At 43.9% G+C, this 16,643-nt stretch overlaps 1 protein-coding gene across 5 annotated transcripts in view; it reads left to right on the forward strand.

The window, feature by feature from the left end:
* Positions 1-16,643, forward strand: part of TTC7B (tetratricopeptide repeat domain 7B) — a 248,951-nt gene that overhangs the window by 190,161 nt on the left and 42,147 nt on the right. For 3 of the 5 annotated variants that reach the window (XM_087448057.1, XM_087448056.1, XM_087448054.1), the window contains exon 18: positions 11,598-11,738. In XM_087448057.1, the coding sequence (XP_087304183.1) occupies positions 11,598-11,738 (141 nt within the window). Of the gene's footprint in view, positions 1-142; positions 308-2,716; positions 2,768-11,597; positions 11,739-13,012; positions 15,287-16,643 lie in introns of those variants that run through there. The other 2 variants (XM_087448059.1, XM_087448058.1) reach the window with 2 other exon arrangements.

Here is a 16,643-nt window from a genome sequence, read left to right on the forward strand (position 1 = left end):
AAGTAGAGGAATGATTGTGTATTACATGACCTCATTTTCTTTGCAGCTTATGTGAGTATATTAAAAGCTGGTTTATTTTTTTCTTTGTGTTTCTAAAGCTTTTTTGCCTTTATCCTTTTTTTTTTCTCTTTCACTTTTTTAGTGTCAGATTCCTCCTCCTCCTCCTCTTCTCTTTCAAGAACCGAATCTCCTCTCCACCTGTTTGTATCTTCTCATCTTCATTCTCATCCCAAACCCGATACCTTTGTGTGGCCCCCTGCAGCTCATTCATTCAGTGACCCAGGTCCCCGCCAGGAACCCTCTCTGTGTAAACATGGTTTATGGTTTTTCCTTTCTTGTTAGACCTGCTTCATTTGCCTGATGTTTCATGTTCTGATAATCTTCCTAACTGATAAGCTGGATAGGAAACTCCATCAAATTTATATGAGAGAAAATCTTGCCAACTTGAAAATCCAAAAGCTGTGTGGGGCAGAAGGAGACATTGGTGCCCAAGTTCCAACCTCCTCTTTGAAAAGTAAAAGAAACTTGTTTTGAGCAGAATAAATAGAAACTTCTCTAGAATATTGCTTCTAGTTCTCAGGTACTTCTGTGCTTTCCTGGAGTTGATATAAATGCATAAGATTCCTGTTTTTAAAAGGGCAAATTAGAACATTTTGCAAATAATCATTGATTCCTAAATATTTCTGGTTTTCAATTTAGAAATTTTTTGTGTATGTGTGAGGAAGATCAGCCCCGAGCTAACATCCGATGCCAATCCTCCTCTTTTTTTTTTTTTTTTTGCTGAGGAAGACTGGCTGTGGGCTAACATCTGTGCCCATCTTCCTCCACTTTATATGGGACGCCGCCACAGCATGGCCTGACAAGCGGTGTGTCGGTGCGCGCCCAGGATCCAAACCTGGGCCGCCAGCAGAGGAGCGCGTGCACTTAACCGCTACACCACGAGGCTGGCCCTCAATTTAGAAATTAATTCAACAAGTATGTAGTAATGAAAGTATTTTAAAGATAATGGCCATATGCCTTTTAAATATGTGGTTCTCAACTTTATGTGCATTAAAATCCCATAGAGAGCCTTGAAAGCTGCAGATCCCCTGGGCCCCACCTCCAGAATTCATGATTCAGTAGACCTGAAGGACCCAGGAATCTGGATTTATGAAATACCCCCTTGTGATTATAATGCCAGTGGGTTATGTACTACATTTTGAGAAACGATGCTATAAATTGTTTCCATTTGCAAAGAAGGAAAATGTAGGGCTAGTGTCTTGAAACTATGCAGGGAAATTGAACAGTATTTTAATCTGATCTTGCTTTTAATTAATACAGAAATTTGAAAGTCTGTTTTAGGGTATTCGGGGACCTGTCAATGAAAAAAAAGATCCCTGTATTAAAGTAAAACACTGGTTGATAAAGTCCTTAGATGGGCCCTAAATATGGGTTTCACCAGGAGAATCCACCCTTGTTTTGTTTCCCTCATTTATTTAATGTTCACTTGTCCGGCAGCACTGCCAGACAATTTAATCTCTATATCTATGATTTATAGGGGCTCATCTTTGTTCCAAATGTTCAGTTATATGCTGAACAAAAGCTCATAAGGGGAACTGCTGCCAGAAAGAGCTACTTTCCCTAATGTGCTCATCTTTCGGATGGCTAACCCGCCATTAAACTCACACACACACGAAGTCAGGGCAGAGATGAGGCTATCGTCTAAAATAAATCATTCAAACCAAGAAACACTCTGACCTTACTTATCTGTATGTTAAGTGTTGTGAGCTTTGCTTTAATGGTAATCCCAGTTTTATGAAATGGAAGACGAGGATAATGTTTATAAACTGCTTATGTTGTTTTTAATCTACTTCTCAAAATAGACATTTTCCCTTAATACAGTGCATAGGGGCAATTGCCAACTTCCAGAAAAATTGTTTTTCCAAAAAATAGTTTTTTACATTGACTTTTGCCCAACTTTTTGCCTTAAAATGGGATCTCACTGTTCTAGAATAATGTTGTGTGCTCTCACCGCCCCGTCCACTCTTGTTTACACAACAAACCCACCAACTCCACACCCTGCCAGTATTTACCATGTTGCATCCCATGGGAATGCCTAAAATACCAGTAACCAGGTATTTTAACTAAGAGTGAAGAACCCAAGAGTCTTTTTCTACCCCATCAATACAACATTTAGAGAAGGGAAAACATACCATACATTACTGATAAATGTAGAATTTCTTGATTAAAATTGTAATGAATTTGAATCCCAACTCTTTCTATTAGGATAGATAATCAAGACCTGAAGTTTTATGAAATTCTTCCTCCAATCCTTTAACTTCATGGGAATGAAAACTAGCCCAACCCTACAAACTGTTGCAATCATGATTAGGGTTAATATTTGGAAAGACCTGAAAACTGCTTATTTGATTATTTTTCCCTTCCCCTTGGAATTTCCTGCCCTGGAAACAAAATACGTTACATGAATTGGCCAACTTTCATGTGCTGGAGGAACATTTAAAAAGAGGGGAATGCCCGGTTGGCCTTTCTTTGGTTAAAAAAAAAAAGTCATTGTTAGTGGAAAAACATGTGTCACTCGAATTGAAATCTGATCCCAGACAGCCAGACTTACAGTTGGAAGGTTGTTAGAACTCTATTTGCTTTTTTAGCCTTAATTTTGATTTTTCAAATGTTTTGTTTCTTGGTTTTAATTTTTGGTTTGATTTGTTGTTCCAAGGCAACTCTCCAGAAGTATACTTTCATGGTTTTCCCTCCCTTTTTTCAGTTAGTAAGTAGTTTACCAATCTCTATTAACCTTTCTGAGGGTCTCCAGAATCACGCTTCCCTCCACCATGGAACGTGTGCTGTGGTTGTTGATTGCTGGGAATGTTGAGATGGTGTGGACATTAAGCTGCCACCTGCTTGCCCATTCCGCCACCTGGGGCCCATCTCTCCTGAGATCCTAGTGCATTCCAACGCAGCTTGGGTTTAAATACTGAGGAGGCAGTACTTGTCTGGGAAGGACTACAGAAGAGGGCATTGCAGGAAAAATGCCCAACTAAGGGCGTGCAGTGGACTGATCAGCAGCCCCACTGGTGCTGATCAGAAATCTGAGACAGCTAGCCTCCCCAGTACGGGTCGTCTGTAAATTTGGGGTAGAGGGAACCAGTTGAATCTTGAAATTCCTTTCCAGTTCAACCATTATTGCTACATAGAAAAGCAGTTCTAATAATTACTTTCCCTAAAGTAGGCTAAACTGCCTCTACCAACATTTAAAGGAGACTAAGCAATTCTCTGGTTGAGGATTGGTGCTTTAGGTGGTATTCTTTTAAGGCATTAGTGAATTATTACATTCTTCAAAGGATGTTTCTTAGGCCACTGATTCTCTCTGGTCAAATATTTTTGGGAAATAGTATATCTCTCTCGTACAGACTCACGGTTCACATTAGCACATTAAAGTCTCTGAGCAGTCCCGCGATTTAAACAATTCAAGACTCTCTTAACTTTGACCCAGTTTTCCCAAGCTAAATTCATCATTTTTTCCACCCTGTGGAATTGGTGTTCCAGGGACTGTATTTTGGGAAATGCTAATGTATATGGTGATCCATATGTATATGGTGATCCATATGTATATGGTGATCCATATGTATATGGTGATCTATTTGAATGATCTGAGCCTTACTGCTTATATATACCCCTCAGGGAGTTGATCTCCCCTCTGAGATCCAGCTCAGCCTAGATTGACTTTATTTCTGGCTTGAAAAGTCCATAGTGGAAAAGAGGTATGTTTGGTATTGTCATCACATTAGGGTTCTTCAGAAAAAAAAAAAAGTTTCACTGCCAGGGTCCTTTCAATATCAGGCTCCTCAGATACATTAAAAAGATTTGATTTTCAGAAAGTCAGATTACTTTAAAATCTTCAAGCAGCCCTTATTAGTTAAAGGAGGCTTGATATACTTATGCAGGGGACTTAGCTGTTTTGCATAGAAATGGCTCCCACTCTCTCAAAGATCAGGAAGCCTGGGTTCAATAGCCAGTTCTGCAGAGAAACCCAGACAACTCACGTAATCTCCCTGGGCCTTAGTTTCCTCATCTGTCAAGATGTCAATTTACGAACGCGTCTGTTCACACACGCCTCTGTGGTTTGCCAGTAGCTGATGCTGATTTCAGGCCTCAGTCAGGTGTCCTTCTCCAGCTGTGGCTCCCAGAAGGAAGTGACACACCAGGTGGGGAAAGCCGGCTGGTAACACAGCCACCCAGGGCTCCCTCCATGCTGCCCATCACTCCTTAGACTTGAGGACCCCAGGCGCCCCCATTCTTGAGTGCTCTAGCGGCCATCATTTTGGAGAAAAACATGTGCTTATGTTTTATTCTCCTCTCCAGGAAGTGCTATAGTCAAGAATGCCCACTCGGGTTCTTGGCTTAGCTTTCCATGTTGCCGATTCTGGTGAAACTCTTGTTCTCCTTTAGGAATGTAAAACCGGGAGAAGAGAATAAACAGAGTAATGAGAAAACACCCTTCTCAAATGAAATAGACTGAGAAATAAATTCAAGGTAGTAGTTTTTCCATTTTGGCCAGCATTTTATTATTGCCTTTGTATTTTCTAACGTTCAAAAATGTATATCATGATCAGGAAGTGACTCCTCAGTTAGGTGTTATATTCCACACTCTGCTCCTTCTTAATAGAATAGTTTTTTTTAACCTATGTAGGAGAAAGTTACTCTAGTGACGACCCCATTGCTTTTGAGGGGGAGCAGTTTTAAAAATTCAGCCCTAATGATTCAACTATAAACCTTTTCTTGCTATTTTAATTAAAATTAATGAATTCTCCTTAATTAGTTCCATGGTATCTTTCTTTGAAGAAGATTGAATGGAATTTTAGGAGACTGAGAAGTCAGTAATAAATGGCACTCAGATAGAAGTTGAGGAGTCTGTGTCCAGTAATTAGACTGTCGCCCAAACCTGGGAGGCTTTGCCCATATGCTGCATTCCAAGACAAGTACAGCCTCCCCCAGGCAGAAGGGCATTTCAGTCCAGAGACACACCCTCATGAATATGCAATGGGGAGGGTTTCGATGGAAATGGAAGCATCTGCCCGGTGTAGTCCTCCAGAAGGTACTGTCTCCAGCCCAGAGCCACAGCGCAGCTCACAGTGACAGCTGGCATCTTCCCGCATGCTTGTGAATGGCTTCCCTCCACGTTTCCGTGTGACCACCTGGCCCTGCCAGCAGCCCCGGCAGCATGCTGGACTCCCCCGCATGCCCACTGGTGACCGCATATCCCAGTCCCTCCCTGCCTCGGTGGGATCCTTCCCTAAAGCTTTCCCTGGAAAGAACTTTCCCCTTTCAGAAGAAGACACATGCCATCAGGTTTCAACTGTGCTTGACAGTCTGTTAAAGTCATTTGGAAATAATGATCTCGTCTTGGGACCCTGGGTTTGGCTGTCCTGATTTACTTGGCTGTCTTAATCTCTTTTCCACTCACTGAAAAAAGAAAGTATCTACTAGAATGGGGACCAAAGTTATTTCTCAGAGGAACCCACAAGCAGGAGGCCTCATTGTCGGTGGGAAGCGGGTAGGACCAGGCAGTTACCCATAAAGCCACCACAGCTCTACACCCCCATCACACTGGTGGAGGTGCTATGAAGAGGGGAGGTGGCAGCTGTCACGGAATCAGAAATATGGGAGGGAGCTCCTTGACAGCACAGTATGAGGAGCCCACCACCCCAAATCAGCCTCCTCAGAAAAGCAGGACCACTTCCAACTAAGATGGGAATTGTCCTAATGCCTTCAGGGGCAGGGTAGGGGGAGACCAAAATGTTTGATGTTAAAAAAAAAAAGGTACAGAGAAAATATCCTAATTTGAGGGTTGAAGTGAGAGTGGCCTCTCATATCTCATCTCCTTCTTCAAAAGGCAAGAGACAGTCATCACTGGCTCCCCGGCCACCTCCTCCCTCAGCCCCCAGGAGGTGTGGGTTCTTAGAGCACAGGTGGCAGGTCTGAGAAGGTCACCAGCTGCCAGCAGTCCGCAGTATTGGACTGATTTATTTTCAAGCCCTATTTTGAGAAACAGACATTCTTTTCCTGTTAAAAATGAAAAATTTTAAGCAAAGCTCTCTGGCAGAAGGCTTAGTCATTTGGATTGCTGTTTCGTGTTTCGGGTCTTTAGGAGGTGGAACTGCTGATTTTTTTTCTTCTTTGTTTTGAGGGCACAGCTTCTAAGAGCTGGAAGCTGAATAGCTCTATTGATAGATAATATTGAGTCATTTCAGGACTGAGGGAAAATAAGCACGGAGATTTGTTAGCAATGGGTGACTTCTGCAGGCCCGCGACTGGGTGGGCTCGGTGTCTTTTCAGAAAAACGTTGGGGGAGCAGGTATCTGCTGCTGCAGCATTAGGCAGAGAGCATGTAGGTGACAAGCAGAGAGATGGGACTTGGGGTGCAGCCGTGTGCTCCATCATCCTCCCATATTCCTGCACGTGAGGCATCTGAGTTAATACTCCAGGGCTGGGAAGCAAAGAGCAGCCCGAATCCTGAGCAAACACCTGTGAGATGTGTCTACTGATGTCTCCTTGGTAGAGGATTTTTTTCGCATATAATGTAACATAGTTGTCCCTTGTTCCTGGACCGTGGTGCTCACCAAGTCACCAGGCGGGCAGGGTTTCATCTGAGATCTAGTTCATCTTCTACATGCTGTGAAGAAAGGAGGGGAGAGGGAAGGTGGACATCCTTCAAACTACAGCAGCTTCCTTAATGCCACCAGAACATTAAAAGGGTAGCTGGAATATAAATATATACCATGCATTCAGTGACCCTGCTTGTGAAATACAAGGTTATCGAACATAACTAAGCCACATAATTTATTGAGCCTTTTGCTTAACAAAATTATTGGCTCTGAGATCCCTTTAAATGATGAACTTTGGTGAAATAGGGTTTGTATGTGATTGCCACATTTGAGATCTATGTGAAATTGACCACAGGTGCAGTGTGCTTCCGAAAAAGGATTTTTGGAAAGGCTTCAACTGGGAAGGCAATTTGAGCTGGCTGTCCCCAGTGTCCTACTTGTGACAAGGTTTCTCAATAGGCTTCAGCATATGATAGGAGCATGGGTCAGAAATCCTTGGGAGGGGTTCAGAGCTTGGACTCACAGCTTCCTGAGGTCAGTGGCCTTGGTTCCTGGTCCTCTCAGCCCTTGGAAAAAAGCTTCTCCACTGCAGTTCCTGGATCCTCTCTGTTGCCTGCTCCTTCCCCCACCCCCACACACATGGTGGTCCAAGGGGGGACCCAGATGAAAACCCTGGATGCAGGGATCAGAACAGTTCTTCAAGTGGAACTTGGCCGTTCTACCCAGCGTCTGAGATAACATCTTCTCTTGGGCATCTAGGTGGGAGGGAAGAGAAAGCAGTCAGCTTGAGGAAATAGTACAGATCTCCTCAGCTCTTGAGCATCTTATGCCCCCTGGACCATTTGGGCAATTAGCTCACAGAACCTGGGCCAGATTTTAGGGCGCGCTCTCATCTGCCTGCGTCAGTGCTCAGTTAAGGTGGCTTTTCAGAGCCACTGTGTGCTATGACTGAGGGACTTGGTGGAGCACAGCAGCTGCTCAGCCCTCAGGGTTACAACAGTGATAAGCACTTCTCGAATTAATGTGATAAATAAAAGATGCCCAGCAGCCAGGCGCTTACCTGTCAAACCTGATTATTTGGAAGCTTATTTCTCCAGAGTCTTGGATTTCAAATTAGAAATATATCTGATATTCCTCCCTCTGATTCCTTTTTCAAGCCTCAATTTGTCCATTTCCCTTAGGGTAATAATCCTCTTTACCCCCATATATGTTGTAGGAACACATTTGCTTTGGAGAGAAAGAAAAGGATTGCTTTTAAAAATATGTTGGTTAGAATTAGCATTTCTAGTTGTTTACCCACATAAATGAAAATCCAGCATCTATTTTGGCACTTACCATTTCAGTCCTATGAAACAGTAAGATACAGGTTGTTCTGATCTTTTTTAATCAGATATATCCGTTTTGATTCATAATGATGCTTATTCTTTTTTTCCTCCAAATTCTAATCCAATGGAAGAATTTGATTTATTGTCTTATTGCCAGGAATAGTAGACATTAAGTACTAAATAATTTTACCGTTGTAGTTAGTAACCTGCTATTATTAATAAATATCTGAACGCGCTAGTATCCATCCCTCGTTCAGAACATGAAGGGTCTCTGCCCTGGGGAAACGTGTAAAAAGGGATTGACTGGGAAGGAAAACATTATTTCTGATAAACCTCAGTTATCCTCCATATTTAAGTGGGTTAGTTATGTTAGAGATGGGGAAAGTTGCTAGAGGAGGTGCAGTGTGTCATCTAACTATGTGCCACTGTCATTTGTAGTCCAGGTATTGAAAGTGACGGAAGCCCTTTGAGACAGTGCAGGTTCTGGCCTCTGAGCCAATGGGAAAGGAGAGTAGAGCACACAGACGTGCATCCAAAGGAGGGGACCACTCTCTTCCAAATTTCATACAGTGACGTGTCTGTTGACAGTACTCACTTGTTCATTCATTCATTCATTCCACGAGGATATACCAGGCACTTCCCATGGGCCTAGCATTGTTATCCCCTGAAAATACCTCAATGGAAGGCATGCTTCCTGTCTTCTAGAACTGCACACACGTCTAATAGGAGAGACAGTTACATCAGCTTTAACAGAAAACAGTGTGGTCTGTACGGTGACAACCATACCCACAGGGTGTTATGGGAGCACCGAGGACCCACAGCCTAACTTTACAGGGGGGTGGTAGGGAGAAGAAATGGAAGGCTCACAGCAGCCTTCCTGGAGGAGGTGGTGTCAGCTGGAGATAGAGGCAGATTTGGGGTCAGAGGCAGTGTTTGAGTCCTGGTTTTACCACCTGCTGGTGGTATGACTTTGGGTAAGTTATATAACTTCATTAAATCTCAATTTTGTCATCTAAACAATGCAGATAACAGTGTTACCTGCTCACAGAATTATTTAAAAATTAAATGAGATAATATATATAAAGTGCTAATCACAGTGCCTGAAACATGGTATGTTCTCTAAAACTGATAACCACCATCATCATCATCGTCAGAGCTTGTTCACGGTGGAACATATTATTATGTGAAGAATTAATTAATTTAGCTTTATATAGATATCACAAAGAGAGGGAACTTTGGCAGTAGTTCTGATTAGTTCATTTGTGGACAAAATAGTTAATCCAAAAAGCAAAATTAGCCTCTTGAAAAGTCACAAGTCCTTATAGCAAAGAAGCCATAGATCCTGGTAGAATTTTTCTAGAGCAGTAGTTTATTATTGTTATTTTTAAATGAATTAATAACTACATATTTTAAATGTGTCTCCGTTTTTCTTTCTAATGTGTAAATAGCACTAGATATAACCCAGGTAAACAAAATCTCTTTAGGATTTTCAGTAGGTTTTCAGAGTCTAAAGGGATTCTGAGACCAAGAGGTTTGAGAACCACTGTTCTGAAGAACAAGGTCTTCCAGGAACCCTGTTCCCCGTTCACGGGGCTGCAGGGAAGCAGGAGAGCTCAGGCTGGCTGGCATGTGTGGAATACGCCTTCAGGCTTTTCCTGACCAAATGGTAGTACCATCTGCTTCCTGTCTCTCCAGGTCAGGGTGTCTCAGGCTTAGCTACACATTGGAGTCACCTGGGTGATTAACAGACTGGCCCCACCCCTAGAGTTAGTGATTCAGTTGGTCTGGGGTGTAGCTATGGCGTCATGATTTTTTAAATCCCTTGGTGATTCTGTTGTGAAGCCAAGGTTGAGAACCACTGTTCAAGGTAGTCAATGAGAAGTTAAGCCAGCTTGGTAATGTCAGAATATAGCAACAACAACCTCTCGATTACTCGTTTAATTAACTGACTGTTGCTACTAAAAATCTCAGAGAAATTACATTAAGTCCTTGTTATCAAAGTTCAAATATTAATTTTCCATAAAAAGGTTAAAAACAAAACAAGACAAAAAAATCAACAGCAGTTTCATCAATTTGCTGTTTAGATTTTTTTTTTTCGGAGTAGTCAGACACGCTTTGTCTAAGCAAGGATAGATTCTTAGCTGAGCTTCATTGGCTCTCCTGCATCAGAATGGCACATCAATTAGTGGCTTTTGACCGGGACTCAAGTTCCTCCTTCTTGCGAGGCAGCGTGCCCTCTGGAGAACTCACTGGTACTTTCCCAGAGGTGCTGTCTTCTTGCTCGCCCTCGTGGGTGCTGTCTGAGTAGTGGATTATCCACAGAAGGTGGATTCCCAGTCCGGTTTCCATCCACCTCCCATAAGTCGTCTCCACCAAACCCGCACCAAAGGATTTGAGTGTATTTAGAGGAATCCAAGTTTCCTTCGTGTTGGAACAGTCAAAACACAATATGGGTGGCCAGTCTATTGCTGCAAATACTCTTAAAATGAATAAATTATGGTGCATTTCAAAGCCCAACAGAAATTATTTTTATGCTCACAATTTTGTCTTATCCAGAGTATAACTAACTCGATTTGAGTAATCAGCATTTGTCATTATATATTATCACTGTTTTAAACCTTAGGATAAATTGGTAGTTACTGCTAACAACGTTGGAATGTTTGTCTCCATTTTAAACTTTATGATGCATTATAAATTAAGAATGTTGTCCGTGAATATAAATATCAGCAGGTTTAAATGTGAAATAACAGAGACGCCTGCTCTCAGTTCTGAAACCACAGCTCCAAGAGTAAGTGTTGGAAAGAGGTGGGGAACGAGCCCCTGTTTAAGGAGGTGGTCTTGATCATCAGGACCTCTAGAAGGTCAGCGTGGAGAAGAATGAGTCATTTGATTTCTGAATAGAAGTTCTTTTACCAAATTTCTTGGACTAGTGAATGTGCCTAGTCTGCCCCTTTCCTGGGCCGTTCAGGGCCGCAGGGCCTAAGAAGACTTAGGGAGGTGCAGCCTCTGAGCTCCAGGCGTCTTTGCCGTAACCTCTCCTCCACTAGTCGACTATTAGCCTTAATAATGGACATCTGCTTATGCACAGGGCAAAAGTGTGCCTTTTCTACAGTTTTCCAGCCATGTCCTAGAATATGGTTCCAAATCTAGGGGTGTTGCCCACCTCTCAAAGGCCAGGGAATGAAGTGGGAAGTTGCTGGGTTGTCTTGAGAATGGTCTCCATCTACTCCAAATACCACCCCCGGAGGCGAGTGTGTTCCTCCCCCGCTCCCCAGATGTTTCTAGGTTTAGGGACTGACAGGTGCCTTGAACTTCCCTTGGTAGACTTCGTTGATGCCATGTGTATCACAGCTGTGGACACCTTGTACCCCTCTCCTGCCCCCAACACTCGCACTGTACTAGACGAGCTCCTGGAGGGAGCACCTAGCAGCATGTCCCCTGGTTGTTGACTAAAAGATCAGCTAAAGCAAAGGATGGAAATTAAGATTCCAGGCCATAATGATTGTCTGTATTTCTTTAGGGACAAATAACACCTAGAAGCATCATGGGGAAAGGGGCGTATGTACGTCTCGCACTCTTGTCTGTGTCTGGAAGGAGGGTGTGGGTGGTTGGTTGGTTGGGTCTGTCCTTTCACTTCTGATGCCACCTTCTTGAAAACCTCTCACAGGCTCTATCCATGCCACATCAGTAGCAGCCTCAAGAGTGGAGCAGGCCCTGTCGGAAGTGGCCTCGTCTCTACAGAGCAGTGCACCCAAGCAGGGCCCGCTGCACCCCTGGATGACGCTGGCGCAGATCTGGCTCCATGCAGGTACCACTCTGCCCCCACTGGGGCCCTTCCACCCCACCCACCCCTGCCCACAACCTACTGCTGTGCCAGAGGCTGTAGGATCCTGTGGACACTTGCCTATTTAGCCCACAACCTCTCCTCAGGAGAAATCAAAGCTTTTGCAGTCACACACCAAAATGTTACTACTTTGCAGGAACCGTGAGTTACTCTGTATCTCCCCATCCCTCCCCTGCCTCAGTACCCTGACCAGAGCCTGGCACAGAGCAGGCATCCAGGAAAGATTTTCTGAATTGGACTTTAAGGATCTCGGGGAGCTTGCTGTGTGGGGTGCAGGGTTTGTGCTGCATGGACCAGAGGGCTACACCCCAGACTTCTTTGTGAGAGACAACGTAGCCTGGTGTCCCAGACCTGGGAGTCTGGAAGTCCTGCAGACTTGGAGTGGAGTCCCAGATCTACTGCTTACCAGCTGTGTAGACTCGAGTTAATAGCTTCACCTCTCAGCCTCAGTTTCCTCATCTCTACAGTGGGGTTAATAGCACCTGTTTCCTGCTTTTGATGAGCACAGTGCCTGGCACCTCCCAGCAGTGAAGTCTTGGAGTCCCTGGGAGAGGGGCGGGTATATTGATGATATAGATGTCTTGAACAAAACCTGGGAAGGGGCTGGGTTTTTGATGTCCCCACTCCCCTCTCTGATGGCACTCTGATAATCCAGAGAGGGAGGCTGACCTGGAAAGTGGCCCAGAAAGCAGGTATGATTTCGCCTCCAGTTTCACGTGGCTGCTTCTGCATAGCTGGAATTCCCAAAAATAAACCCAGCATGCAGGCATTTTAGCAATGAGAATCCCACTATACAGGGACTCCGAGCAAATGATGGCTGTTGATTTACTTATGTATTTATATTTCTATATAAAAGGTAACTTTTATCAAGCTTTATCACTTGATCGGCAAGACCCTAACTGGGCCTTCCCAGGCTTGACTCTCAGGATGCACGAGAAAAGCCCAAATTTGGCTGGGAAAGTGCTTATTATCCACCATTGTCCATCTGTTTACTCCTTTGTTGCCAAGGTTAATTGTATGATGTTTGTTTCAAACCGTCGGCGGACCTTCAGCTATGAAAACATGGTTGGGTTTACCTGGCTTTGGCGTGTCACAAAGCCAAGCTCAGCCAGCCTTTTCTGTGTTGGCATCTTTAATTGAGCCATAACAACCACCGTAAATTAACAAATTATATTCTTCTAAGCCGAAGTACAAAAGAGGGATGATTCATGAATGTGCTGATTGTTCTTCCTGTGCAGACGCTTGCCAGCATTCGGCCTCTCACTGGGTCCGAGACGAGCAGACTCGGAGGGCACGGGAGCGGCAGTAATGCCTTCCCCATCAGCTCTCTTACAGGAAAGCCCAGGCCCCAGTCTAGGACCTGGCGCCTTTCCTATTCCGTCGCCATCGTGAGCAGTGACTGCAGAGAGGAGAAAGAGAAGGAGTATGCTTTAGTGTCCGGGCCAGGAGAGGCTGGCTGAACCTGCAGGGCCAGTGTGGGGGCAGAGTTGTCTTTCAGATTGGGCTCAAAGTGGAGTTTTTGAAGGGCCAAAGTCTAAAAACAACAGAAGAGCTGAAGGTGATCCTTCTAGGCTGGATCTAGCTCCCTTGACCTCACAGACATTGTTTCTCTTTCTTATTTCTTGGGAAAGTTAATGACCTGAGTGAGGGTCACTAAGTACCAGGACAGCTTCACCTGGTGGCCAGCTGCCCCTCACTCAGTTATCCAGGGACTTTGTTCCTCTTTGCATGGCCTACCATTGCTCTTGGGAGGAAATTTTGTAGCTACTTATTAGACACGGAAGAACTCAGTGACTAAGATTCAGTTTGGAACTATCTTTGAACTTTTACATAATCATGTAACATCCATTTCTCATTGCCAGAGCCAATAGGACAGAATAAAGCTCTCATTGCTAGTTAACGTGTGTGGCTTTTAAAATTCTACAAGTTGGTGGACTTGAACTATGGGAAGTGAAGGTGATACCTGCCCTATAGACCTGGGCAGAATGTACATAGTGCTTATGTAATATGAATGAATGGAGTAATTAGAATCTTTATAGGATTCATGCCATATGACTCTTTCAAAGCCATGACTTTGAGTAAAGATTTAGAATCATATGATATATTCACATGGTCTTTGAAGAGGTAAATTCAGAAGGAATTCAGAAAACAGCTTCCACTGAACTGTAAGGTTTTAGCATATGTGGTTTGAGCTGTACTGCTCTAAGAGGCAAAATGAAAGTGACCCACATTTTTGATAACTTATGGAAACGAGGTGACATCTGTGTCCATCATCAGCTCTAGCACTACTGCCAGATTCCATAAATTTTGCAAGCTTTAGGAGAAACTAGTTAGATCAAGGCCTAACAGCCAAGGCCATGGTGTTCCTGTGGTGTTTGTGGGTCTCTTCTCTCTTGGTGGTTGTTTCTGGTGAGCTGAGTGTAGTGGGAGCTCGTGAGGGGAGCCTGCAGTGGAGGTGGCCCCAGATTTGGGGCTTGCAGGTAAGGTCACTGTGAGACAACGTCAGATTTCCAGCCTATTGTATGAGAGAGCCCCTGAGCCACCTGGGTGTCCATTTGAATGGCGAAGAGATCATGAGTAGCACACCTGAACGTCGAGCTGCTCTGTGAGGGAACGAGCCAAAGGCCCAGCACGGAGGACAGGCCCAGAAAGACCAGGGATGCTTGATCATGCAGGGTCTCTCCCTTCCTGTGGGGGGGGACCTGCTCCCTGGGCGCCCCTTCTCTCTGCACTCCCTCCTGCTGTCCTGGACACCTCTGACCCTAGTGCCTCAGTCTCTGCACCAGGACACCTGGCGGCCAACCGGCATGGGTTGTTGGTGTTTTGTTCTTTGGTTTGTTTGGACCTATGTGACAATTGTATTTAAATTATTTTTGAATAAATAAGACATGTATGTGGTACACAATTGAAAAGGTACAGAGACACAGAGGGAAAAGGCTCTCTCCTATCCCTGAGCCTCAGTCCCCCTCACCCACAGGCAACCACCGTTAGCAGTCTGCACCTTCCAGAGATATCACACACTGGAGAGCCTTGCTTCTCAGCTCATATAAGGATGGGCTGCATAGAATAAATCCATTGCATGAATTTACCATAATTTAACCAGTACTCTGTTGATTAACATTGAGATTATTTCCAGTAATTCGCTGTTACGGACAATGGGTCAATAAATATCCTTCTATATATTGTTCTATATGTGTAAGAGCAACTCCTAAAAGTAGAATTGATGGATCAAAGGGTGTGGACTCTAATTTTGATCAATTTTGTCAGATTGCCTTCCATAATATTGTACCTATTTAGATTCCACTCAACAATGTGTGAATGCCCATTTTCTCACATCCTTGCCAACACAATGAATTATCGGACCTCTAGATCTTTGCCAGTCTGATAGGTGCAAAGTGGTATTTCAGTTGTCCGTTCACGGCTTCTTGCCATTCATCTTCTTAAATACTGAGCTTCTGTTTTTGATTTATAAGCATTTATTATGTGTCAAAGAAATTTGCCTTGTGTCTGTGATATGTGTTGTAAATATTTTCCTTCATTTTTATTTTTTTGTGTGTCTTTTGTCTTTTTTACTGAGGTATAATTGACGTACATCGTATTGTTTCAGGTATACAACATAATGATTTGATATTTGTATCTACTGTGAAATGATCACCACAATAAGTCTAGTTAACATCCGTCACCATACAGAGTTACAAATATTTTTTTCTTGTGATGAGAACTTTTAAGATTTACTCTCTTATGTTCATCTCTTTTTTTTTAAGTACCTTTATCAGTCTTTTCTTTATTGCATCTGGGCTTCACTTGATATTTAGGAAGGAACTACCCATTTTTATGATCTCTTTTCCTGAAAGTTCTACGTATCTTCCAGTGCCATTTATATACACACCAACTTATAAAGAAGGTCAGAGGGGTTATTTCCTCCGTTTTGCAGGAGGGAAACCCAGCCTAGATAGAAGTGCGTGCCTCTACAGTCCTCCTGGGGAAGGAGTCAGGAGAGCTGAATTAGAGCATTTGATGTTTATCGTGCCTCAAGACATGTCTCCCTAGGAACCATACAACTTCTTTAGAATGCGAATCCTAGTGTTGGCCTTTGGAAATTCATACATTCACCATAATTCAAAGTTGAACCAGAGCTTTCCCAAGCCAAGCAGCTTCTTGGTGCCCATCTTTCAATTTCCACATTGGGACGGCAGCTAAAAATGACTTTGCTGTAGGTGGTTAATTTCTGCTTGTTACTTACTAATAATTATAGCTTCCACTTTGGCACCTCTCACAGTCGAAACCAACAGCTATTCTTAGATGTGCAAGATCAGATTTTCTGATTTCTGCTGGGAATTTAAAGCTGTGACACTCACACAAATTCCTTGGCCCTGGCCTGTCTGCCCTTCCCCCTACCAGGCTCCTCTGAGCCTCCGGGAGGCTGCCTCACCCGGGCCGACGGGTAATCCTGTGGCACAGTTACCACGACGAGATGAAGACAGCTCCCAGACAGGTGGCGTGTGGGTCACTGCACAGGGAGCGCTGCAGGAGGGAACGCGCGGTACCAGGGTCAGGCCTGCCCTGACACACTGCCAGTCTGAATCGGTCGGCCCGCCAGACCTGCCCCTTCTCCTGCCCTGGGAGGTTTTGATTAATGGTCAACAACATGCAGTTAGTTGACGTTTATCAAGCACTGTGTGTGTGTCAGATGTTATTCCCAAGACTTTATCTATCTTAACTTGTTTAGTCCTCATAATAGCCTTATGAGGTATAAATACCTTTATTCACCCATTTTACAGATGAAGAAACTGAGACACAGCTGTCAAGTCACTTGCCTAAGGTTACATGGCTAATAAATGGAGAAGCCAGAATTCAAACCCAACCAGT

Source organism: Ceratotherium simum, chromosome 24, assembly GCF_057802395.1.
Source record: "Ceratotherium simum simum isolate JZ-2026a chromosome 24, ASM5780239v1, whole genome shotgun sequence".
Classification (NCBI taxonomy): Eukaryota; Metazoa; Chordata; class Mammalia; order Perissodactyla; family Rhinocerotidae; genus Ceratotherium; species Ceratotherium simum.